At 46.6% G+C, this 24,556-nt stretch overlaps 2 protein-coding genes across 4 annotated transcripts in view; both read right to left on the reverse strand.

Moving 5' to 3' along the window:
• BBS4 (Bardet-Biedl syndrome 4) overlaps nt 1–12,836 on the reverse strand; it is a 35,038-nt gene extending 22,202 nt beyond the window's left edge. The window contains exons 1-2 of one of the 2 annotated variants that reach the window (XM_032122821.1): nt 12,769–12,836; nt 10,872–10,923 (exon numbers count right to left, since the gene is read on the reverse strand). In XM_032122821.1, the coding sequence (XP_031978712.1) occupies nt 10,872–10,923; nt 12,769–12,792 (76 nt within the window). In that variant the 5' untranslated portion in view covers nt 12,793–12,836. Of the gene's footprint in view, nt 1–10,871; nt 11,032–12,768 lie in introns of those variants that run through there. The other variant, XM_032122820.1, reaches the window with a different exon arrangement.
• Nucleotides 12,837–15,169: 2,333 nt separating this feature from the next.
• ARIH1 (ariadne RBR E3 ubiquitin protein ligase 1) overlaps nt 15,170–24,556 on the reverse strand; it is a 49,264-nt gene continuing 39,877 nt past the window's right edge. Inside the window, exons 10-14 of one of the 2 annotated variants that reach the window (XM_032122829.1) lie at nt 19,733–19,863; nt 19,577–19,634; nt 18,566–18,838; nt 18,005–18,117; nt 15,170–15,428 (exon numbers count right to left, since the gene is read on the reverse strand). In XM_032122829.1, the coding sequence (XP_031978720.1) occupies nt 15,344–15,428; nt 18,005–18,117; nt 18,566–18,838; nt 19,577–19,634; nt 19,733–19,863 (660 nt within the window). In that variant the 3' untranslated portion in view covers nt 15,170–15,343. The remainder of the gene's footprint in view (nt 15,429–18,004; nt 18,118–18,565; nt 18,839–19,576; nt 19,635–19,732; nt 19,864–24,556) is intronic. The other variant, XM_032122830.1, reaches the window with a different exon arrangement.

Raw genomic sequence — 24,556 nt, forward strand, 5'->3', positions numbered from 1 at the left:
TTTTCCAAAATCTGTGTCTAAATTCATGATTAAATTTGACACAGGAACATATCTGATCCCCCCCCAAAGGATTATTACCAGGCTCCATGCTCTACTCAGATGCAGAAAGAATGAATGGAAATTATTTACACACCTATCCAGAGCCGCAACCATCTTAATCTGCATTTCTGCTTCCCCACAAAGCAGTGGATACCTGCTCCTGGTGCATTTATCTCCCTCAGGTTTGCTCCCCCAGCCTGCTGATAAGGGCTCTCGCAGTGCCACGGGTCACTGCATTCACCTGAAGAAAATGGAAATACAAATCCCTGGCTATTTGGGTTTCTAGCTCCAGAGAAAGGGAATAAAACACTTTCTTCAACATACGGACCTTCAGGACTTTCTCCCATGTCACTGCTATATGAAGACACACTTTTCTTTGTCACCTCTAGCAATAATCCAGGCACAGGTTGGAAAAGCGTAGTTTAGATCCTTCTAGCAGTGAAGAAACAAAAAGCCATTATTTTCTGTAAATCAATCTGCCCAAGGGCCAGTCCAGGAAAACAGAGTTATCAAAAAACTTGGTATCTACAGCAAAAAGAGTTTATAACTTGTATAATTGTCTTTTGGCCTCACTTTTGTGGGACTACAAAAGTCCTGCACCAGGGAGTCAGGCACCAAATATATGATTAAATGCCTTTGAAGTGTGTTTTGATTGAATTCAAAAGGGAATCCATCTGATTCCCTACCTCCTCGCTGGCCAGTGATTGATTGCACGAGCCACTTCCAGCAATGTGATTTTTCTTTCTGACAATGCTCCTTTAAGGAAGCCACTGGAGCGGAAACCCTGACAGAATCAGAGTAAGATCATCAGGTTTGTATCTACGCTGCTCCATCATCACTCTTCCCTTTATTCATCCTCTTATAGATTTTCTCAAAGGACTGAAAAAAATAATAATGAGTTATTCCCTTTTGTGTAAACCTCCCTAGGAAATTATTTTGTGCTTGCATTTTCATATTGGGTAATTATAGCTTAGAGATGAACTATCAAACAGTAGGGTTTAGATTTAATAAAAGGGCTTTAAATTGCTGTAAAAAGAAGAGGGGGAAAAAAAAACCCCAGAAGCTCTTAAGAGATTTCATAGGGGAAATGATTGCTGAAGCACCAGCAGTAAGAAGTGGCTCAAGAACACGTTTTAGTCATCTCAGAGGAAAAAAACAGTTCAGAGCCCAGCCCTCCTTCCAATCCAGATTATTGGAAAGGGTCCAAGCCCCAGTTCACCCCTTCCAACTCTGAACCCAACCTGCAGCAACCTGGGCAAGAGTAGCAAAAGGGCAGAAGACTCAAGAAGACACAAAGAAGAACTTGTTATTGCCCAAAATCCACAATAACCTAAAGCACACATAACATATAGCACAAGGAGAGGGCAGAAAAGCTTTGGAAAGGCAATTAAACAGAAGTATTTTTAATTTTTTTATTCTGCAGTAGCTTCATGAGCCACAGTCTGGATCCATCACGGTAGGTACCACGTACATGAGACAGGTGTTCCAAAAGGACTCAGCTATCCCTCTCCAAATTCTAATTCAAAATTCCATGTTGCAAAACAGCATCATCCAAGCACAGAGATACTTTCAAAACTAACAAACACACAGGCAGCTCCTCAAGTCTCTATTTGTGACATTTTGATATTGAGGCAGCAGAAGCCCAAAAGAATTTCTTAAAGTGAATCTTAAAATCACAGGATGCTTTGGGTTGGAAGGACCTTAAAGATAATCGAGTCCCAGCCCCTGCCATGGGCAGTGACACCTTCCACTAGCCCAGGGTGCTCCAGGCCCCGTCCAACCTGGCCCTGGACACTGCCAGGGATCCAGGGACAGCCACAGCTGCTCTGGGCACCCTGTGCCAGGGCCTGCCCACCCTCACAGGGAACAATTTCTTCCCAATATCCCATCTAACCCTGCCCTCTGGCAGTTTAAAACCACTGCACCTTGCTCTGAAGAAATCAAAGCAAGAAGCTGGGCTGGGGCAAAGCCAGAAGGATGGAGGTTATCAGCTCCCATCATCAGGCAAGGCTTGTTGGACACACAGCAGCACTGGATTGGACTGGACTGGATTGGATCGGATTGGAGATTCAATCCCCACTTCCAAGTAGCTCTGGTCATTGCCTTAAGGGCAGACTCCCAATGGCATAAAGTCACTTCACCTGGCACTGCAGGAGAGCATCGCCATGTGAGGGGCAATGCAGGGAATTCTCTGCGGAGCGCCGCCCGCCCCATCCCGCACTCCCAGCCCAGCCTCCTGCGGACGTGTGCTGACATTATTGCCAGGGTTACCATTATTTCCACTCCCAGAGCTTGGGGAAGGTTCAGGCATAGCTGCTGTTACAGCCCAAACGCAGCTCTGTGCTCTCATATCCATGTTAAATAAACACGGATTGGGAGGATGAGCCCATCTGTGCCTGTCTCCTTTTTGCCTTGAGCTTCACAAGCTGCCAACGCCAGGAATTCCACTACCGTTTGTAAATCCAGTGTCAGGGAGGGAATGGGCATCTTCTGGGCAAAAATAACATTAAGATAATAGGGCACACACTCAAACAGCTTCTACAGAATAGAACAGCACAGCACTGCAGAGAACTGGATTTTCCAAAACAAGGTATGATAATGGATAGAAAGCATTTGTAAGCTCTAACATCAACCTTTTTATCAAGATTTAAATCTAACAGACTGCCTTGGTGTGAGAGGAGCATCCTACAAATTTCTAGCAGAGCCAAATTTAACAAGAAATCCTCTTCCTTCCTCAGACTCTTTTACTGAGACTGTGGCAGTATAAATACATTAGAGCTTTGAAAGAAAACTAGCACAGGAACATTGCTCTTCCTACGCTCAGATCCATCCTTGGAGTTTGAAAATGGAGCCGTTAATGTATTCAAAACTCAGTAATAATGAAAAATAACCCCAAAACCCAGCACTCAGAAGAGCCTCTACGAGCTGTATTTCACTCACCATGTGTGAGTGAATATATGTGAGAATAGAGGTGTTTGTGTGCACAAATCCCTCTAAAATGGATATAAACAACAACAAAAAAGGAGCAGCTTTCTGTTGCAGCCATTCTCTGTTTAATCCCTTTTCCCTCTGTTTTCCCGTTTGCAAATTGTAGCTGGAACACCTTTAAATCAAGCCCTAAAGCCGTGTGGTTGCTCGTTATTTACAGTCAGCTGGGGGTTAATAAAACTCATCACACAGAGCCCGGCGCTGGCGAGGAGCCGTAACTCATCCCCAGAGCTGCCTCCCGTGGTTTAATGGCTCCACGAGGTGCAGGGAAAGCTGGAAGGAGGCTGGAAAACAGTGGTTTAAACAACAAAAAAAGCAACGTTTCTGACTCTCCACCTCCCCCTGCAGGAAAATTAGCCAAGGATAGATGAAAGAGTTCAAAATTGTATCTTAAATCTGATTTATACTCTAGAGCATGGGGAAATAAAGGCATTTTCTCTTGCTACTTTGCACTGCATAAATCTCACAGAGTTGCTTGCTCAGATTTGTGTTTTTTCTGATTTAAGACATTTACAGTTCTGAGTTACTCCAAAGAGAGATGGTTTCATTTATGAGACAAATACCCTGATTATTCAATTCATTTGCCTTATAAATAGAATTAATTTATTCAATTATTTGTCTTCTACTGTGTGCTGCTCAAGTTCAACCTTAAGGTGAAGTGGGTTGATCTGTAAATAAACACACGCTTGTCATCCCCTGGACCTCCCAGTGCCAGTGAGGTTCCCAGGGGCAGAACCAGTTTGGTTACTGGGAAATCTCTGTTAGTGGTGAGATACCACTGTGCAGTCCTGAATCCATTGGGGGGGATGAGATTTACACACGTTAACCCAAGTACATGATCCTGATCATTACTGCGTAAAAAGTTTAATTCAGGCCTGATAATGCTCAATTCAAGGCTACAATTTGATTCAAACAAATAACACTGGAGAGAAATTTAGTAACAAATACCCTTAAAAAGAAATTTGAAAAAGTATGGTCTTTCTGAAAAATAAGAATTGAAAGTCTGTTTGCTCTGCACGAGCCAATTTTGACCATCGGCACTGACTGCTGAGCAGAGATGTGCTCAGAACAGAGGAAAACCAAAAAATAGGGGAAAAACCCCAAAACCCAGGCTACTTTACATGTTAGTTCTTAAGTCCCTGAGAATACAGACACCACACTTGGAGATACCCAAGGATCCAAGCCCTGGCATGACGTCCCAACTCTCATCTTCTCTGTTTAAACCATGTCCTGCTTGATGCCTTGTGCTTTTGTAGGCAGGGTGGAGTCTGAGCTCTCTCCGGGTGTCTGTTTGCCAACGCTGTTCCCAGATTTGGGAAGCAGAGCACACCACTGCAAAGGCTTGGCAATAAAATGCCTTATGAACAGCAGAGGTGGTCTGAGATACTTACTGCTGGCTCCTCACTGTCTCCTCCCACAGCAACGCTGGGATGGGAGATACTTCCCTCACGAAGTGGCTCCAGGCATTCCCAAAATAACCAGCTTCTCATTAATTCCAGCATCAGGAGCACAGTAGTTTGGGGATTTCCACTCTAATCCTTCCTTTGGCTTTAATTCCTATGCTTAGTCTTTTTCTGTCTACAGAGTGAGGTATTTTACATGGAAATTGAAACGAAAGTTGTTCTAAGGCATTTGTAAGAAAAGCTTTTCCTTTAGAAAGCAAAATAAAATTCCAACAGGGAGAGGACCACAATCCAGCCATGACAGTCTTTGAAACTTCCCACTCCATAAGGAACAGCACCTAGAACCTGTCCTCGCTTCATCCACTGCCAAAGAATGTTATACTGGAGGAACATTATAAGAATATATATATATATACAAAAAAATAGAGAAGCTGGTCTTGCAAACATTTCAATACTCCATACCACAAGACCTTATAGTTTGAGTTCTTCCAGCCTCATTGCCTCAGGATGAAGTTTTCCAGGTGGGAAATCCCAGTCTATCCCAGAATGAACATCTGCCTGTGCACCTTCACTCTTCCCTACTGCACAAATGTGTTAGTGACACAGTCTTTAATTACACAGCCACAGAAGCACACCCCTGCCTCCTTCTAATTATGAGTATAAAAATGAATCACAGTGAGGCAGGGAACTAAATTGTTGAGAATTATGAATAAACCAGTGACTAAATCCCAGGACTTGCAGCGTGTGTAACGCAGCTGGAAGCGTCAGCAGCGGAGGGGACAGGCCCTGGAAGGAGTGAATGGAGATGGTTTTTATTCAAAAAGCCCTCGGTGAGCTGCTCCATGCTCAGCAAGTCCCATCATTCCTGTGCCACAGATGCTGTTGGAGAGCTGGGCTAAATCCAACAGGTCATTATGTCACGAAAGACTCAGATGCTCAAATTCCAGCTGCACAGACAACGGGAATTCTGACTCTTGAGTGAGCTGCATCTCCTTCAAGTGTCTGAAAATGAAGATATGAGTGACTTGCTTTGGGCTGTCTCCAAGGTAAAGGAGAGGAACAGGCATCCTTAGGAAGGGATTCATCCCAGCACAGGTGGCTAGGAGAGGTCAGGGAATGGCACAGATGCCCTTTCCACTGACTAAACATGGAGCACGGGTGATCTGCTGAGACTTGTTCTGCATCAGAGAGATCTCAATGCAGAAAGATGGATCCCACCCTTCCTAAATTTGTCACTTACTATTTTTACAGAATTATTTTTAAATTCCCATCAGGAGATGCCATTTTATCTGTATGCAGCACGCCAACAAACTGGAGCTGCAGGCTTTAAAATCAAAAGAAACTTGCCTGGCACCAAGGACTTTCAAAGAATCTTCAAAAAATGAATTTACCTGTTTTAAAAGCTGGCACTAAAATGTTCCCTGCTGTGCTGCCTGCAAAGGATTCCCTGCTCCCGTCAGCACAGATATTAATGTACACACACAAGAGGGCAGAGCTGTGCTAGCACATTCCAATTTAAATATTACCAGCTCTTTGCAGTGCAGGGATTACTGGGCTGTTATTTTGGGGAGAAGAGGATGAAGCGAAGGATATTACAGAATTTAATTACCCAGAAATGATAATCCATTTTTTTAATCTCACTACTCAAAACTAGCAGCTGCATCAGATCCTGAGCATCACACACAGCACTCACTGCTTGCTCCCCACTTATCGGCGAGATGGAAATACCCAAGACTCTTACATAAAACAATGATGTAATTACCAACTAATCTAGCTTATTTAGGAACCAATTTCTTCCCACAAGGTTGGGGGTTTAAATGGACTAAAAGATCTTGTCTTGCATGTGGTCAAATGGAAGCGAATGGGTATGGACAGATAAGGGCTGGATTGGCTCCCCCTGACCACAACATTCCCACTAAGGCCTTTTCTTTCTGACACACTTAGAAGTATTAATTAATTTAACTCAAGGGGGTTGTTTTTATCTGGATTTCTCAGGCAGCTTCACTCTTACAAGTTCAAAGGCAGCTTTGAAGCCAGCTCAAAGAATGGATTTATATTGATTTAAGAAAATGCATCAGGAATTCAGAAATGATCGGCACTGCAAGTGCATGGAACCGACTCCTCGGGGTAGAGAGTTCCTGCTCTTCAGATTAAGTACTCACAGAATCCCTTAAAACATCTGCAGGAGCAGGAGGGATCCCCACTGGTTCATCTGGGCGAGCAGGAGCCACCCGCAGAGAGACAGGACAGCTCATCAAAAGCCACTTATCTATTTCTGCATAATCTGAGCATTATTTATTATCTAAGAGCCACATTTTGAGACTGTTTCTTGTCACTGGCACTTCCTAACCAGAGTCACCACCCAACAGGCCAAGCAGTGCATTGCAATATATCCATTTATACAAGACTTTTCATTTCGTGTCTCCAAATGTTTTGTTAACCAAAAGCCTGCAGCATCCAAAACCTGTCACTGGGTATTAGGCCAAGCTTGTGGTTGATAAATGGAAAGCAGCAAAAGCCAAAGAACTTTGCCAAAGGTCACAGTTAATTCCTTGCTTCAAACCCTAGAAAAAACATACCTACAAAGGATCCAAAAAATACCCCAGTGCCCAGCCCTGGGAGAACACTTGATCCCTGCTAATACTTTTACAGGGTTTTCATTTTGAAAATTATCTACCTGACCCTTCCTGTGGTAAGTGTAGAGGAGGTTGATGACAATTCAGAATTCTCATTCTTGACAGATTAATGGATTTTTAGGACAAGTTCTTCCCAGTGATTCAAATGAAATCCATTTTGCTTCAGTGAATTTATTATATCATGTACATATTTAGGACTCTACCTTATCATTAAAACACCATCAGTGCATCTCAGAAAGTCTGAGGTCTCGTACTCATGTAGAAATCCAAATGCATTTAAAATTGTCCCATTAACCTCTGAACTGCTATTAGACAAGCAAGAGCTCAGAACTTACTTTCTAAACATTTTTTCCACAATAAAGGGAAATAAATTCAAGTTATGCTCCATAAAAATCAACAATACAAGCTGGCAAAAGCACTTCTCCACTCCAGTGCTATCTGATCCTATAAAATGACTTGATTTGCCCGTGTGGGAAAATGAAAGTGGGAAGATGGGAGACAGCCTATCTCAATTCCGAAGCAGTAAAGCGTTTAGGAAAATATCTGATTAATTTAGAATGCAGGAGGGAGATTACAACCCCACCTCAGCAGGCTGACATTAACTCCTTATCGCTTCAAGGAACAGAGCTCCCTTTATTCCACCCTCAGTTGCTTGGGGATCAGCACAGGGAGGGTTATGGATCTTGATGGAGCAACAAAGGGAATTGATTTTCGGAGCAGCTCTCCCCGCAGGGGGTAAAGGACAATACAATGAATGGTTTTGCTACTCCTGGGTCAGCTGCTGAGGAACCATTGTCACCAAGAGGCCACAAGGTCCTCGGAGGGAGTCGCCTCCACCCACGCTGTTAATTCGGATCTCTGGATGCAGAGATTCGAACCCGATGCCACCAGCACCACCTGCTCCAGAACCTTCAGACCTCCTTCACCCTCGTGGAACGCCCATCCTCTTCCCCGAGGGCTGGCCTGCTGACAAGCCAGTCTCGCCCAAATCCCGACTTTTGGGCTTTTGCCGCCCATCATGCATCCACATGATGGATCAGCCACGTCATGAGCAAATTCTGCCTCCCAACTCGGCGTTACCGCTTCAAGAGCCATAAAATCAGGCTGCTAAACACTGGTTGTAGGTTTCCACTTTTTCTTGGCTCGCAGGCAGGATCATAGGAGGAAAGCAAGGAACAGTCAGGGGAAGCTACTCAATTCAGGTTCAAAATATCCAATGTATTCACACCTGCATCACCGAAAACGTGGTCTTCTGGTTAAAGCTACAAACCTCACATGTGGATTTTGTCATTCCGATGATTTTTGGCAAATTTGAGACTCCATTCTCAGAAACACACATTTAATACCTCGCTCCTGCCCAGTACAAACACAGACAAGCTGTTACAGGCTGAATGTGATGGTTAAAATAGGGCCTCAGCAATGACTTGGTCCCACTCTGCTACATCTGAGTGCAACCACATCATCCATTATTGCTCTATTTGGGCACGGATTTTGCCCACACCAAACTGTTCATATGGTCTCTGCATTTCACAGACCTGTTTGTGCTAATGTTGAGTTCAGGATCTCTCTTGCCTAAGAAAACACTGCTACCGAAGCTTTATCCTGCTTGAAAATACAATGCAAATATAAAAAGGCAATTTGCTGCAACAGAAAGTGGCCATTCAGTGTTTAAAATGTCAGTTTAAAATAAGTTTAGCAGCAGTCTTCTGTTCGAACAGCACTGGTGTAGCCCGGCTCCTAAAGTTCAGCGTAATTCTCCTCAGCCAAACTAAAACGGGATGCGATAATTAATTAAGATGTTCTGCAAATACTCTATTAAAAAAACTCCAGCTGTCATGGGAAGAAAGATGCTGCTCTTTCCTGCCAAATTCCACAAAAACATATCCAACATCCCTTCGTTCTCCCTCCTCCTCTTTTCCATGCCCCTAGTCCCCCACCCACACGCAGAGGACACAGTTACATCACTCCAAGTACAAATCTTTTTGCTGCCCTCATTTCCCAGAGATTAACGATCAGGCAGCTCAAATCAGCTTTCCCCGCTGCACTGAAGTCAAACATTAAATGGCAAAGCCCAAAGGCTTCCAAGGCATTTCAGTCAGAACAACCCGAGGTGTGCCAGGCACTGGAGATGCCTCAATTTACCTTAAGGGACAGAGCAGAGAATTACAAAAGTCACAGGCTAGAGGATTTTTTTTTAGCCATCATAGTTTACTTGGAGTCAAGGGTTGTGTCAGTATAAAAGGGAGATCCAGAGCCACAAATAAATGGGACTTGCACAACGAGGCAGAGCAGGGTGGGGGTTATGGAGGATGAGGAGATGGGAGTCATAACCTTTATGGGAATAAAGGATGGAGATGAACCTCTCACCAGGGAGCCCATCAGTGCCTCCATGGAAGTCACACTAATTGCTTCAAAGTAACCAATTTAGAGTAATTTTAGAGTAATTCTTGCTCTGAAGGAGTTGAGGATCAAGATAACAGTAAATTTGGGAGTTATTTTTACTTGCATGCAGGCCTGAAGCAGTAGCAATCTTCTCCTCAGCTCTGGGCAAGCTACCAAAGAGGCCTGGGCTTGTGCTGAGACCTCAAGCCCCATCTCCAGGACAGCCATACTCTGCTCAAGGGCTGGAATTCTACCAGGAATTGGGACTATGTGAGGTTGGCCCGAGCTCCCCAAAAGCAAAGTGGCTCTTCCAGCTTCCCAAGGCCAAGGCCTACATGCACGACAAAGAACATTCCCCAGTTAGGCAGAATGTCAGTGCAGTGCCCAATTACCAACCCTACTCCTTTTTAGTGCCAGCGTTATCCCAAGGCAGTCTCTATCCCAAGGAATACTACTCTGACAGGCACATCAGGGCAGAAAATGGCCAGAGGGCTGTGTTCACCAGCTGAGCTTCCCTGAATGCAAAGGCAAGGGAAAAGGAGGACTGCTTCTGGCACTGGGAGGAAATACTCTCAATTATAATCTGAACTGATGGGGCCCTCTGCACGCTTGAGAAAGGAGAGTCCATTAAAAACCATCCCAAAAGCTCAGCTCAGGTAGGCATAAAAGCTCTGCAGTGACCAGATCTGTGCCAGAAGGGGAGCAGTGCCACAGGGAGAGACACTCATCACATGTTTGAGACAAGTCCTGCCTCAAGAACAAGGGAAAGGGGCAAAGGAGAGGCAGAAGAATTTACCAGATCCCTCAAAAACCAGCAGGATTTGGTAAAACATTTTGAATCAACAACAGAAATCGTACCTGTTCCAGTTCAGATTCAACCAAGACTTCAAAACAACAATTTGCACTGAGTGAATTAACACATTTTCAGTATTAAAAAGAAACAACAAACAAAAGCAAAGAAACAATAATTAAATCAGTCACAACCTGCCTGATTTGATACCACTTTTACTTCAAAAATTGGAACACATAACATAAAAAACACCCACAAGACATGTTTGCCTCTCAAGATTATTTCCGGAGCAAGCCATCATTCTGAAGAACCCAAAACAAACCCCTGTTTATTATCTGAGAGGATAAATGAGGCTCAAACTCATTAACAGCCCCATAAGTAAGTACACAATAAAATAAACAGTCTCACAGATGATAAGCAAACATGATACAGGCTGTGGCTACGGTAAGTCAGCCAGGGACAGCACTGAGCTCACAGAGACCCTGGAAAAATACTGGTACTCAGCAAATTACGGTCTAGACAGTCTCCTCTTTTCCCAGAGGACATTTATTTCCTCCTAGACAGCTGCACACACTATAGAAGAAACCTTAAAACCAACCTGCCCAAGAAACACAATCTTATCTTCAAACAAACCTTTTTTAGGACGGGGTTTTGTTGGTTCTGTAGCCGCTGGCGATGAAGAAACCTGAAAAGACAGAAACCAGGAGTAGTAAATAGACCAGGCAAGGTTTCTTGAAGCTCTGTTCCAGAAAATAATCAGAAAGGACAACTGGCAAATCCCAAAGGAGGGCATAAAAATAGCAGCATTGCTGCTGGACAAACTCTGGCCTGCCAAGCAAGGCAGAGATTTCTGTTCCACAGCTCGATTAAATAAACACCCTCATTGTGCAGCACATCCCTGCTCGTGGGGTCACTCCTGATCAGCAGCATCCTGGGAAGTGATCTTTACCTTGCAAAAAACCAATACTGGAGCATTTAAGAAGCTCATTAGAGATCACACAGAAAATAAGTCAAAAACATTTATTATAAAACATTTATGAAGTTAATTAGGGCAAAGCTGTTCCCGGGGAAGCATCTGAGTGGGCAGGATGTGAGCACAGGGATGTCCCACCACATGGAGGGCAGGGAACCTCCCCCTGCAAACACTGTCCAGAGCTCCCAGTCCATGGAAAATAAATCAATTTTCTATGATTTTCTTACTTTGCATCAACCATCAAACCTTCACAGAAGAGAAACAGGTTTACACAGGGAAGTATTTTTATTTTTCACTTTGCTTTTTGAGAAGACACAACACAGGATTTGATACCTGTGTCACCTCCCCTCTCCTTAAAAAAATAATTTTTAAAATCAGAGATTCAGCCAAGCTTTGTTCATTGCAATGTTTTGGGGACATTTTCTAGTTGCATCTTTTTTTCTGGAGATGGGGTGGATCAGAGATGCTGTGACATGAAAAATAACCCAAGAAAGGCTCTTCCTTTTTTTTTTTTACTGTTTACTTTTTTGTTTCTTAACAGTTTCTAAAATTTTATTGACTTTTCTGATTCCTATTGTGAAAAACTGAGTTGCTATTTTCACAGAATTCCCAAACTCCGAGCACTCCATCCTCAGCAGGAATAAGCAGCACAAACACCTCATTTTTTAATATATTGCAATCTTTTACAATCTGCACACACATCATTACAACTCTGAGTCCTCTCACTCAGCTCCGTTAAGACTTTTCCTGGAGTTTCTCCTATTTCCTCCTCACCTGAGTAACTTTCTACTCATCCTTTTGTCCAGATCATTTCTAACTACACTGAACAACCCAGGCCTGGTACTGATCCCTGCAGGGCTTCACAGCAACCACCCTCCAGCACAAAAAACGTATGGAATTATGGAATCAGTTGGGTTGGAAGGGACCTTAAAGCTCATCCAGTACCACCCCTGCCATGGGCAGGGACACCTCCCACTGTCCCAGGCTGCTCCCAGCCCCAATGTCCAGCCTGGCCTTGGGCACTGCCAGGGATCCAGGGGCAGCCACAGCTGCTCTGGGAGTTCCATCCCAGCCCCTCACCACCCTCCCAGCCAGGAATTCCTTCCCAATCTCCCATCCATCCCTGCCCTCTGGCAGTGGGAAGCCATTCCCTGGGTCCTGTCCCTCCATGCCTTGTCCCCAGTCCCTCTCCAGCTCTCCTGGAGCCCCTTTAGGCCCTGGAGGGGCTCTGAGCTCTCCCTGGAGCCTCCTTTTACTCCAGGCTGCACACCCCCAACTCCCCCAGCCACTCCTTGTGCTGCAGTCCCTTCTCCATCTCCATTACTCTTCCCCTATTCCAGCACCTAATAATCGCTTATTAACGTTAACTACTTCAGCAAAGGCTGAATTTCCCTCACGTTTTCTATACCAAGTGTGCAGATTAAAAACTCGCTCTTCAAAAGAACTTGCCGCCGCCGCCACCCTTCACTTCCTTTCCCCTCCGCTCATCTCCCCTCCCGTCCCTCGCCCCTCCGGTCCCTCTCGGTCCCCTCAGCCCGGGCGGCTCTCGCCCCTCACCGTAGCGTCCTGCAGCTCCGCCATGGCCGCGGCGGGCCGGGGTTGCCACGGCGACCGCCCGCCACTTCCGGCGGGGCCATGGCGCGCGGGGCACGGCGGGAAGGTGGCGGTGGTGACAGGAGGACCCCGGCCTCCCCCCCCCGTTTAATGTGGAAAAGCACCCGAATAACCACAGAAATAATAAAAGGTCCGGATTTTGGAAGGTTTTATTGGGGACTCCGCGGCGTAGAGAGAAATGAGGCCGCCAGTGAGGAGGGACGGCCCGGGAAGCGCTGAGCAGCCGTGGCCCCGCTCCCTCCCCGCCCCACAGTAGCAGCAGGGAGGGAGGCTGGGATGGCAGAGTTTATTTTCCTTTGCATTTCCACAGTGTCTGTGGGGACGGTGTCCAGCCAGCCAGGTAATTCACGTGCGAACGCCTGAAACCCGGAGGAGAGGAAGAGCAGCAGGTTCTCCCACAGCACAGGGCTGTAACACTGTCTTTAGGCTTGCCAGCAGCCAGCGGGACGGAGGACGCCACAGACCGCGGTTCCTTTGGGGTGGAGTGCCCACATCCTTGGCGTATTCCTCTGGGAAACACGGAGTGAAAACCGACCGCCTCTGTGCTTGCACCTCCCCAGCCCACCTTGCTGCAGCTTTCACGTGTTTCAACGCACGGACGGAGAATTCCCAGCGGGAATGGCAGGGACGGACACGGGCAGGGCCGCTCCCACGCAGCCCTGCGCCATCCCACCCCTCCAGCAGCGCCAGGAAAAGCACCGGGAAAGCGGCTGCACTCCCTCACGTCTGATTTCCAGGGCAAATAAAGGGAAAAGCAGGCACAGAGGGACAAAAACGCATCCCTGGAACGTCGGTAGGAGCGGTGAGGGAGCCGAAGTGACTCCACTGCCAGCTGGAAAGAACATCCCGTGTTGCAGCCCTGCCTGGGATCTGCCTTTTTTTTTTATTTGATCCCTTCACAGCTTCCATATCCCGTGGAAGCTGGCAGAGGGGCAGGAGGCTCGGAGAACACTTGCCTGGCGAAAAATACCACAGAAGGAATTCCTATACAGGAGTAAATTTAATAAAACCACCACCAATTGTTTACTTTAACATAGCTCTTGTTACAGAAATCATAAAAATGGACTCAGTAGCTAAACTCATTAGTTCTTTCCCCTTTTAATTGAAAAATACTCCACTGATTTCAGCTTCTAGTGCACTAGATGGAGTGTTAAATAGTTGCCAGGACAGGACGCCCAGTGATTGAGCCCAAAACAAACACAAAGACAATTCCATCAGCTTTCCTTTTCAATGTTACGACTCGTTATAATGAAGTGAAAATTAAAACAGCAAGAAAGGGTCCATTTGACAGATGAAAGGGGGAGGGAGAGAAGATCCACAGCCGAAATCTCGCCGGAAGTCTTTGGAGAAGTGGTGCAGAACACCCCTCCTTGTCCTGCCTCGGGATCCAACACAAACCTCTAAACACACACACAGACACACACACGCCTCCTCTGGGATCAGAGCACGTGTCCTGCGTGCACGGCTGGGAACAGAGAGCTGCATTTGGGCAGGTAAAGATCTGGGGCCGAAAATAAACCGAGAAAAAGGCAAGGCATCCTGAACCAGAGCTCCAGGAGCTGCGAGGGGCCGCGTCCGGCGCCAGCAATGGATACACACACACACAAACACACACCCACACACACCTGGGGGAGGCCCTGGACAGAAAGGAACTGCAGGAAGAGGAGAAACCCAACTGCTCTGGAAAAAGCTTTCCAAAAAGAAAAAAAAAAAAAAAATATATATATATAGATATATTCAACTACACCAGCACACGCTTCCCCCTCCCCAGCCCAGGGAAAAAAACCAAAACCAAACAAAAGAATCGAACTGAAAGAAAATGCACAGCAAATAGACATAATCTTGAAGATTTTTAAAGAATAAATATTTTTTTGTAATTAAACATTATGCAAACACGTGCCACGCTTGCTCTTTGTCCATGCATATGCGCTATATACAACTTTGAAAAATACTGTGTTGTCCTCTTTTTGTTTTAAAAGTCATATACAAAGGTTGGGTTTTTTTTTTCCTTGCTGTGTACCCCCCTCCTTCCCTCCCCAAAAATCCTCTTTACAACGAACCAATCCACATTCATCCGTGTACTTGGGTGGCAGAGAGGAGGAGGGGGGCGGGAGAGCCACCCCCCTTACCAAAGTCCATCAAAATGGCTGGTTTGGACATGAAAAGCAGTGTCAAGAAACTGGTTTAAGTTTCATCTGTACTACACACAGGAAAAGAAAGAGAGAAAAGAAAAAGGAGTCGGCTTGGAGGATGAAGCTACGTTACAAGTTAAAGTTGGAGGGTTTTTAGTGCGTCTGTCACACTCTTGGCCGCCTAGAATACTGTTGTACAATGGTTTATCTACCTTTTTTTTTTATTACAATATAATTTACTTAATTTTTCTGTTAACAAAACAGAATCCCGGTACTACAGACCAGCAGTGTAAGAGGCGGAGCAGCGCCCTGGGTGGGTTTTATTGGAATTGCATGAGCACTCTAGGATGGGAAAGGGTTCAGAGTTCATTGCTGCGGGGCCGGGCTCAGTCCTCGATGTACTCCCACAGGTCCTTCTCGTAGCCTTCATGCACGTGCTGCAACAAAACCCTCCGCCGGCTCTCGCAGTATCTGCAGGGGACAGGGACAGCATGGAAAAGGCATGTCAGGAATCACACAGCATCCCTGGCACCGAGTTATCCAAACCTACTGCACGCCTCACTTCCCAAAGAGGAGATCCCCCGAGATGGGAGTTTGTATTTACCGCCCGTTAACAGCACTAATTAAGACTTTGGTTGCTCCAGTTGCTCAGCTCTAGGTCCCTGGCTGGAAAACCAGTGTGCAAATTGGGAGTTCTTCAGCAAAAGTATCCCCAGAGCCCCTACAGCTGAGAAACCTTCAGGAGTAACTGGAAGAGAAGGAAGGAGCAGCTGTGGTTTGAAAAAGCCTGAGCACAGGTTGGTGGTGACACATGGAATGGGATGAGTTCTCCTCAAACGTGGCCTGGTGCCTGTTCTGAGCCCCATCAGGACAACAAAAATCCATGAGTTAGCTGGGAAAAACTAGCTGGAAGTGTTCAAAGCCAGGTGGGAGGGAGCAACCTGGTCTAGTGGAAAGTGTCCCTGCCCATGGCAGGAGGTAGAATAAGATTTACTTTAAGATCCCTTCCAACCCAAACCAGTCCCTGATGAAAACCTCAGGAGTACTGAGAGTTCTGCTTCCCAGGGGAGATGGAAGCAGTCCAAAGGGTTACTGGCCTGGATGGAGAGCAGGTTTCACCTCACATCCCAACACGTGGCTCTCAGAGGGACACTACACCCTTGGAGTATTTCCACCTATGCTGACTGAAAACTGCTGCACATAAAACTGATCCCGGAGTCCAGGATCACTGATCCTGAGGAAAAGGGGTATCACAGAACACAGCAAAGGATGCCATGGTCATTTCGGGTGTGTCAGAAGACAAAAAGCACAGAAACATTTAAAGAATTCAGGTTCCAAGAGCAAAGTCTAAACAAGCATCTGAGAGGCTCTGGCTGCTGGGAAGCCAGCTTGCTCAGCAGTGGTCAGACATCCCTCAGGAGGAATCTCCCAGCGGGAAGCCATCCTTGACCACGACACACACTAACACCTGGCAGGAATTCCTCACCTACCGCTCAGGACCTGATCAGAGTGACTGATTTATCCACCAGAGCAGCTGTGGCTCCCCTCACTGCTGGCAGCTGGTGTGAGACAAACCCCCATACACAGAGTCCCATTGATTTTCAGGAGCATGTGATGGCAAACACGTGGTCTCTGCTCTCCCAACTTTAGTTATTTTTCTGCTGGGGGAGAGGGGGGGTTAATCCTGTTTTCTAGAAATGTCTTTGCAAGCAAAGAGATCCAAACAGCTGAAACCAAACCAGCCTGGAGGGCAGTTCCTGCAGCTTCCCAGAGCTCTTTAAACCCACCTCGGTGACATCCTGCTCCCAGTCTTGCATCAAAGGGCACCGTGCAGGACATGATTGAGACATGACTGAACTGGTTAATTAGGGACCTGCACGGGCTTGACAGATAGAATTCTCTCTTCCCAGAAATGTGAAGGCAGGTTTGGGATACTGTTTCCAAGCAATTCAAGCTATATTAGCTTTTAATTTCATCCCTACAAAAGCATCCAGGTTCAGAGGACTGAAGTAAACAAGCAGCTTCATCTGAAATACCAAATTAATGGTGGCCTTAAAGGGTAAATTATAAAATGTCTTCAAAAAGAAGGTCAGGAAGTCTTGTCCAGCCCCAGCTGTGCTGCCAAAGTTGGGCAGGATGAGCCACAGGCACACCAGAGCTTAACAGCTCCTGCCACGTCCATTGAGTCCTACAGCTCACCCTACTTCAGATATTTTCTTCCCCCTAAGCCAGGCATAACAAATTCAGTGATTTTGGCAAAATGCCTCAGAAATGCAAGCCCTAATCCTGTGACTCATCCGCATTTTCAGCTTTGTACTTTTCCACTGTGCAGAAATTATTCCCCTGGGACTGAACAAAGCACTGGCATCTGTGTCACCTGGACCCCAGTCCCCTGCTCCCCTTCCCAGCTGGGCAGGCTGCTCTCTCCCTCTTCCTTAGGGACAGCTTTTCTACACCCACGTTTTGCACAAATGGACCCAGCAGACAATTAAAAGAGCCAATTGCTCTCTGCTGGCAGCTCATCCTAGGCCAGAGCTGGCAGCTTGGAACAACAAAGTCACTCCTTGTTCTTTGGCCCTCGCTCTGCAGATTCCATCCTGGTGCTGGCCATTCCCACATGCTCCTTCTGTGCAGGAACAGAAGTGTACTGAGAGCCATTGCTTCTGGACACAGGATTTTTTCCATTCCGGGGCTGGATCTTCCAGCTCCTGCTCTGCAAAGCAGATGGGAGGCAGAGCTGGGAGCCTCTGCCCGCAGGCTGTCACCTCCCCCGAGAGCTGGTCCCAGCAGGGACACAAAAACCCACTGCCAGCATCTGCGTGAGGGCTTCTCCAGGAGGATCCGGGGCTGGCACGGGACAGCGCTGCTGCTCTCGGATATCCAGGGACTGGCTGATCACAATGGGTGGCACAAAGCCAAGAGCAAACAGCTTCCCAGGGATGTGGCTCTGGGGAAACCGTATCTTGGCAAGTGCTCAGGTCACTACCTGACACAGGGAATGGCAACACTCGGGCAGCTTGGAGAGAAAGGAGTATTCCAACACAAACCTGTACTTATCCTGTACTTTCTGCTTTATGTCTTGCAGCGAATCTTGGGATATATCTCGCTCCAGGTACCCAGAAAGCACCTCTGTAGCATTCTCTAAGTCTGCTTGGTTATTCTGTAAAGACAAAAGAAAAAAAGTGTTTGAGATGGGGTAAAGGAAAGGGGGAGATTTTTATTTCAGCATAATTGGAATCAGTACCAAAATACAAAAGGAGGATTAGGTATCACAGAATCCCAGACTGATTTTGGGTGGGAAGGGACATAAAAACTCATCCAGTTCCACACCCTGCCACGGGCCACCTTCCACTAGACCAGGTTGCTCCAAGCCCCATCCAACATGGCCTTGAACACTTCCAGGGATCCAGGGACAGCCACAGCTTTGTGATTCTGTGACTCCTCCAGCAGCCGATCCTACACAATGCCCAGGGAGCCTCTAACTTTTGCATGACGGAATATCAAACCAGACTAACTTGGGTAAAAGTGGGGACAAGAGGCCTCCAAGCATTAAATCTTATTTCCTCAGCTTTGCAATCTGAATTCCTGACAACCCCATTTTCTCCTACCTCAAAGATAATGGACTGATTATTCTTTTTGAGGTAGAAGGCAAAGACGTAAGTGTACATGAGTGTGGCACGACACTGGCAGAGGACGTCGACTGCTTTCTTCAGGAACTGCACCTCGATCCACGACATGTTGTGCTGCTGCATCTCCTCCATCTTCTGCTTCACCTGAGCGTAGAGCTTGTGCTCGAAGCGCAGGCTCTGCATGTGGTTCATGTAGCGGTTGCAGTAGAACAGGTACCTCTGCAGGGCTGCTCGGGATCGCTGTGTTAATTCCCATTAGGGAGAAAGAGAACGAATTGTTAAAACAAAGTAATGGCTGCAAGAGAAGTAAACCCTTCACAAGGCTCTTCCTGACCCAGAGAACGAGCTTCCTTTCCAAAGGAGCCTCCTCTCCTGTCACGTTGGGCAGACGGCTCAGTGTGGCCCCGCTAACCCTGGGAAGTGCCCCGGGCACTTCCCAGCACAGCTCTGACATCCTCACTCCCAACCTTGGAAGCAATTACAATCACACTGCTCAAGCCTCATCACTTTTGTATTTCAGCTTCTCGACTCAAGGTACAGCATTCAAATGCTCCCAGTGTCATGACAAAAGTGAAAAGATGATGTTTTGGTGGTGGTGGTGGGTTTTTTTTGCTAATGAGGAATTCTAGTTACTGTGCTCGTGCTAAGAGGGCAATCTCAGGTTGATTATAGAGCAGGGGAAAAGCACCGTGTGCTAAATAGTGCAAGACAACCAAGATGACTCAATACACAGTCATTAATCTTACTTTCTTCACACTGACAGACCAGCTGTAAAAAAATAACACCACGGGCATGGTTCAACTTGTGTACTGTGGATGTACAAAGGTAGCACGTACCAGGCAAAGCCATCCCTATCTTAAGTCAAAAGATTTAACTGTCCCTTGGATTTGTGCCCAAATCCGTGAATTCCTTTAGAGCGGATGTGTAGGTTTACAGAAAGCACACCACAGGGCTGGTGATCTCCCTCATCACCAAAGGTTATGGACTCACCTCCTGTGCATCCCTTGCTGCCTTTGCATCATCCTCATTGTAGCGATTACAGTTGTACCTGTAACAGGGACACCGATTCCACAGATTTCAGTCCAAATCCGTGCCGTTTGCACCACGACCTCCTCGCCTTCCAGCAAGGCACGCTCCCGAACTCACCAGGCAGATCCGTGGGGCTCCCAGGGGCCCAGACACACCCAGCAGAACTCCGCCTTGCAGTTCTGGTTCCGACAGACCATGTGGTTGCAGCCCCCGTCCTTCTCGATGGTGACGTGGCATTTCGGGCATTCCTGTCCACAGGACAGAGAGCACCGTTAGCAGGGCAAGCACGGAACCCCAAAAGCCTGGGGAACTTGGAAGGGTTCCCACGGCAGTCAGACAGAGCACATCAAGTGAAATACATGATTTAATTCTTCCCTTTGGACATCGAGATCCTCTTCAGAGTCAGGCCTTAAAATACTTCCAAACCCGGAGCAGTTAGATAGAAAAAACTTAAGGAGTAACACATTTTATCTACGCTGCTCTCACAGAGGGACACTGGGTGAGTCACTTCATGACCTTCCCCAAAATCCCAGCAGAGGGGTGGGTGGTCTGTAAGAGCCTGGGAAGCATCTGGCTTTCCTCACCACCAAGTGTCTGGTCCACTCTGGGACTGAGACCGAGCCGGAATCACGCTGTTACCAATCCGAGACACCTGCAGCTGTAACACGCCATCCAGAAAGGAGCTGAAAACATGCAGCAAGACTCTAGTGTGCTTCAAAGAAGCTGCTGTCAGCTAAAAAGACACTTCTCTTCCTGAGATGTTTCCACGTTTCCCATCAGGTCCCTTTTTTCCCTTCATGTGACACCTCACTGAAGACTTTTCCATAAAAGCTCACATGGGGTTTCCCTTTCAGGAGTAAGGCTTTTGACAAATGTGAGTATCTCAAAGGGCAGCTCTGCACAGGGAAATAACTGGGGAATAGAACACCAATATCATGGTCTCCATGAACTTAGAAATCAACAAATCAACAAAGCAAGTACAGAGAAAAAAACTGCATAAATGAAACCAAAGCCATTTTTAGGCTGAATCAGCTCCTCATCCAACTCATCCCATAACCACACCAGCCTTCATGGAGTTTCTGCACAAACCAGTTTTTATATACAAGACAATTACAAACATATCCAAGCCAGTGATACACACACCTGTAAAATCAGCTGCAGCTTTTGGGTCAGAAGCGTGTGAAATCCCCTCCCTAGTCTGGAGCATGTCTTTGCTAACCAAAGCGAGCAGTTCCTACCCCGGCATTCAGATAAACTCTCAGCAAAGGAAGAAACCAACATGCACAATCCCTCCATAACTGCTACTTGTACACAGGACACATCCAACAGGTTCTTGTACACCCACTCTGAGTATCCCAACTACTACTGCATTTTATATGAGTTTACCAGTTTGTATTGTCAGGGACAGGAGAATTTGCACATCAAACCAATGGGATCAAGCAGCAACCAAGCACAGAAGAGGAATTTTCCAGACCTGCCTTCTTCCCAGTCACCTGTGTTTGTCCTTCAAACTCAGTAACTGTACTACAAACAGAGTAAGTGAAGCACAGTGGTTCCTGTGCTGGTCCCCTCAGGGGCACAACACCAAGATGTCCCCTAGGACTGTCCACAGGATGGATACTCAGCCAGGGAAGCTTGTTCCCAGTTAGTCTGTGCAGTTCTGTGAACTTTGGAGTCAAAAATGGTCTCTCCTTCGAGCAGGGCACTCAGTGCAGCATCTATTTCCCGCTTCCAGGCAGCCCTCCTCCCTCTTCCAAACCTGCACCAACAAGTCAAGACTCAAATTTAGCTTTATGCCAGCAATGTCCTTCCCAATTGTGCAGATCCCTGCTCAGTCTGCTCATCAGCCAGGTTGCCTGTAAGTACAGACAGTGGCCCTGTCCCTGTCACACCACGGTGACCACAGGGCACACAGCCAGAGTGGTTTTTCAGAGGAGGTTGTGGAGCTGTGCAGTTCTTCCAGACACATCTCCTGCCATCAGGTGCCAACATCACCCGTGGGAGATGCAGCCAATCCACGCAGCTGCGCTGATCCCTCCTGCTGAGCAAAATCCTACAGCTGCAAGAGAGGGAGAACAGTTCCCAGGTGACCTGCCAAGCTGGAGAGGTGCCACGGGCACATCCCACCACAGGGATGTGGGGCCATCTCACCCCCAGCGAGACTCCATCAGGAGGATGGAAATTCTGCCCTCCTGTCTTTGCGGTGGGACCAAGCTCTCCAGTGTGTCCACAGTGCTCAGGGCTTCAAGCTCTGGGATGCAAACTAGGACAAGAAGACCCTTCCAGTGCCTGAAGGGGCTCCAGGAGAGCTGAAGAGGAACTTGGGACAAGGGGGAATGGCTTCCCAGTGCCAGAGGGCAGGGTTAGATGGGATATTGGGAAGGAATTCCTCCCTGTGAGGGTGGGCAGGCCCTGGCACAGGGTGCCCAGAGCAGCTGTGGCTGCCCCTGGATCCCTGGCAGTGTCCAAGGCCAGGTTGGATGGGGCTTGGAGCAGCCTGGGACAGTGGGAGGTGTCCCTGCCCATGGCAGGGGTGGAACTTGATTATCTTTAAGGTCCTTCCAACAAAACCATTCCATGATTCTACCATCTCATTGGAGCCCTTTTCTCACAGGAAATGCCATCCTTTCCAAGCCTTTATGCTCCTCTCTAGCAGAGCACAAGGAAGAGGTGACACAGTATCTGCGCAGATCCCTGAAGCTGTGCAAAAGTGTAAAGTTGAATATTTTTAAAAATTAAAGCCATGAAAAGTACATACTAAAGAAATGCTGGACACCAGCAGAAAAAGAAGCAGTAACTACTCAAGTCACCAACACAACAAGTGGGAGAGATTTATAGATTAAGGAGGATAGGGAAGGAAGATCTCCCTGAGAATTACAGCTATGCAACAACCCAACAGGCAGCAAATCAAGTTACTAAACCTGCAGATTATTGTGCACGTTATCAGTCACAGCACAACGCAGAAGTGACCTCATTAACATTGTTGCACTCCAAACAATTCCGTGCTGGGCTTGGAAACAAAAGCCTGGGCAAACCTGGCAAAGGAGAACAATCCTGATTTTGTTGTACAAGTCCATGCATACATAAAGAACCATAAACCTCAGCTGCTCTTTTATGAACAGGAAGCTAAAGAGAAACACGTTTCTTATTTCAGGGCAGGCGAAAGAGATTAGCTCTTTCCAGAGCTCCCAGAGGAACTGGTGGACATCAGCCTCCCACAGCCACATTCACAGTAATGCCTTCACCTCTAACCCATCCTATAAGAAGGATCCTCAAAAACCACAGGGATTTCTTAATGAATTTCAACAAAACCCAAAAACTTAATTATGGCTAGCACAGAACAGTACACTGTTCCAACACCTACAGTCACAGAGCAAAGTTTTTTAAAACATATTTTAAACACCAGTTCATCTGAAAGAAGGAGATGACACTTGGGACACCTTTGGAAAAACACTGACCACGGCTCTGGTGTGGTGGGAAATGAAGGAGCACAGTTTGGTGCAGGTGCCCAGGAGGATCCTGTGTCCTGCCAGAAATTCCACGTGTTAGAACAAATGCAGGATCTCCAGAACGTACAGAGGGAGCACTTGTTCAGCCATTAAAAAGTGACCTGAAAAGGGAGAGATGTGTGCTCATGCCATTTTATCTCGTGCAGGGGAGAAAAACAGCCAATGTTTTTCTGGAGAAGAAAATGTGCCTGGTTTATCCATCAGCCCTTCAAGCTCTGTCTGGTCTGGGAGGGAAGGATGGGGATGTGCCAGGAGCCAGAAGAAGCAAGGCTGGGGTGTTTTTAGTATCAGATGAACAACTTTCATTAAGACCAATTTCAGTCCCACAGTAAAAAGCAGTGCCTTGAGCCAAGGCTGGCACCATGACCGCCTTTGTTCCTCTCCCTTTGGTATTCCAGGAGGCAGACATTAACATCGCTGACACTCAGGTTCCAAACAGGTTTCCCCTCCTCCTTTTAGACCACTTTCAGATAGTCTTGGTACACCTTAAGAGCCCAAAATAAATGCACAAATCCAAGTTTTTCTCTTTTTTCGTTCCTTTGAATGTCCACGTAACAAAAGCAATGGATCGCAGTGGTTTCTTTATTCCCAAATACCTGAAACCTGCCTAGTTTAACTCAAGAAAGGAACTACTGAAGCACCAAGTTCGTCAAGCAAACTGAAAAAGGAAGAAATATGCAAATCCTTGGACTATTCAACCCCGTTCCTCAAGAAGACTGAGGACTACAGGCTTGATAAAGAACTTGTATTGCCTTATCTCAACTTTAAATTAATCTAGTTAAGCAGAACTCATGTGAAAGTAGCTCATTTTAAGAAAAAAGCCACCTACGCCAGCACACTCTGCTGCAATGGCTGTATCTTTTGTAGAAGGAATTTAGGTCGCCTAAGTGCAAGTAAATGAATGCAAAAAATAAAAAAATCATATCAGAAACCACAGAACTCACTACTCGAATCTCCTCGGTTTTCATTCAGACCACTCTACATAATTCATCAAAAAATGCATCGCATCATTCCAGTTTGGGAACAGAACCCAATTCAGCTGGGTTTCACTTTTTTTATTCTCTCACACAATTGCCTAATTTTCCTTTCCAATTCCATCTCCCAGGACAAGCCGGAACAAATGTATCTCACATTCTCCCATTGCAAAGGATTATCCAGATTTCAAGCCCACATTCCAGAGGATTGGTATTTTGCTCTTACACCTTCATCTTGGTATGACAGGAAGTCTCCTTCCCTGACAGGAGCCCACATGGGACAGGACTCACGCCTGGATGGCTCCAGAAAGCGCTTTCCAAAAGCCAGAAACAGCAACAGAGCCCGCAGGCACAACTGAATTCCTTGGAGAGCTGTTCCCACTGAAAATGGGGATTTTTGCATCTCATGGTACCCGATTCCTTTCTAGGTTCTTCAAAATGAAATTCAACACAGAATT

This window comes from Corvus moneduloides, chromosome 13, assembly GCF_009650955.1.
Source record: "Corvus moneduloides isolate bCorMon1 chromosome 13, bCorMon1.pri, whole genome shotgun sequence".
Taxonomy (NCBI): Eukaryota; Metazoa; Chordata; class Aves; order Passeriformes; family Corvidae; genus Corvus; species Corvus moneduloides.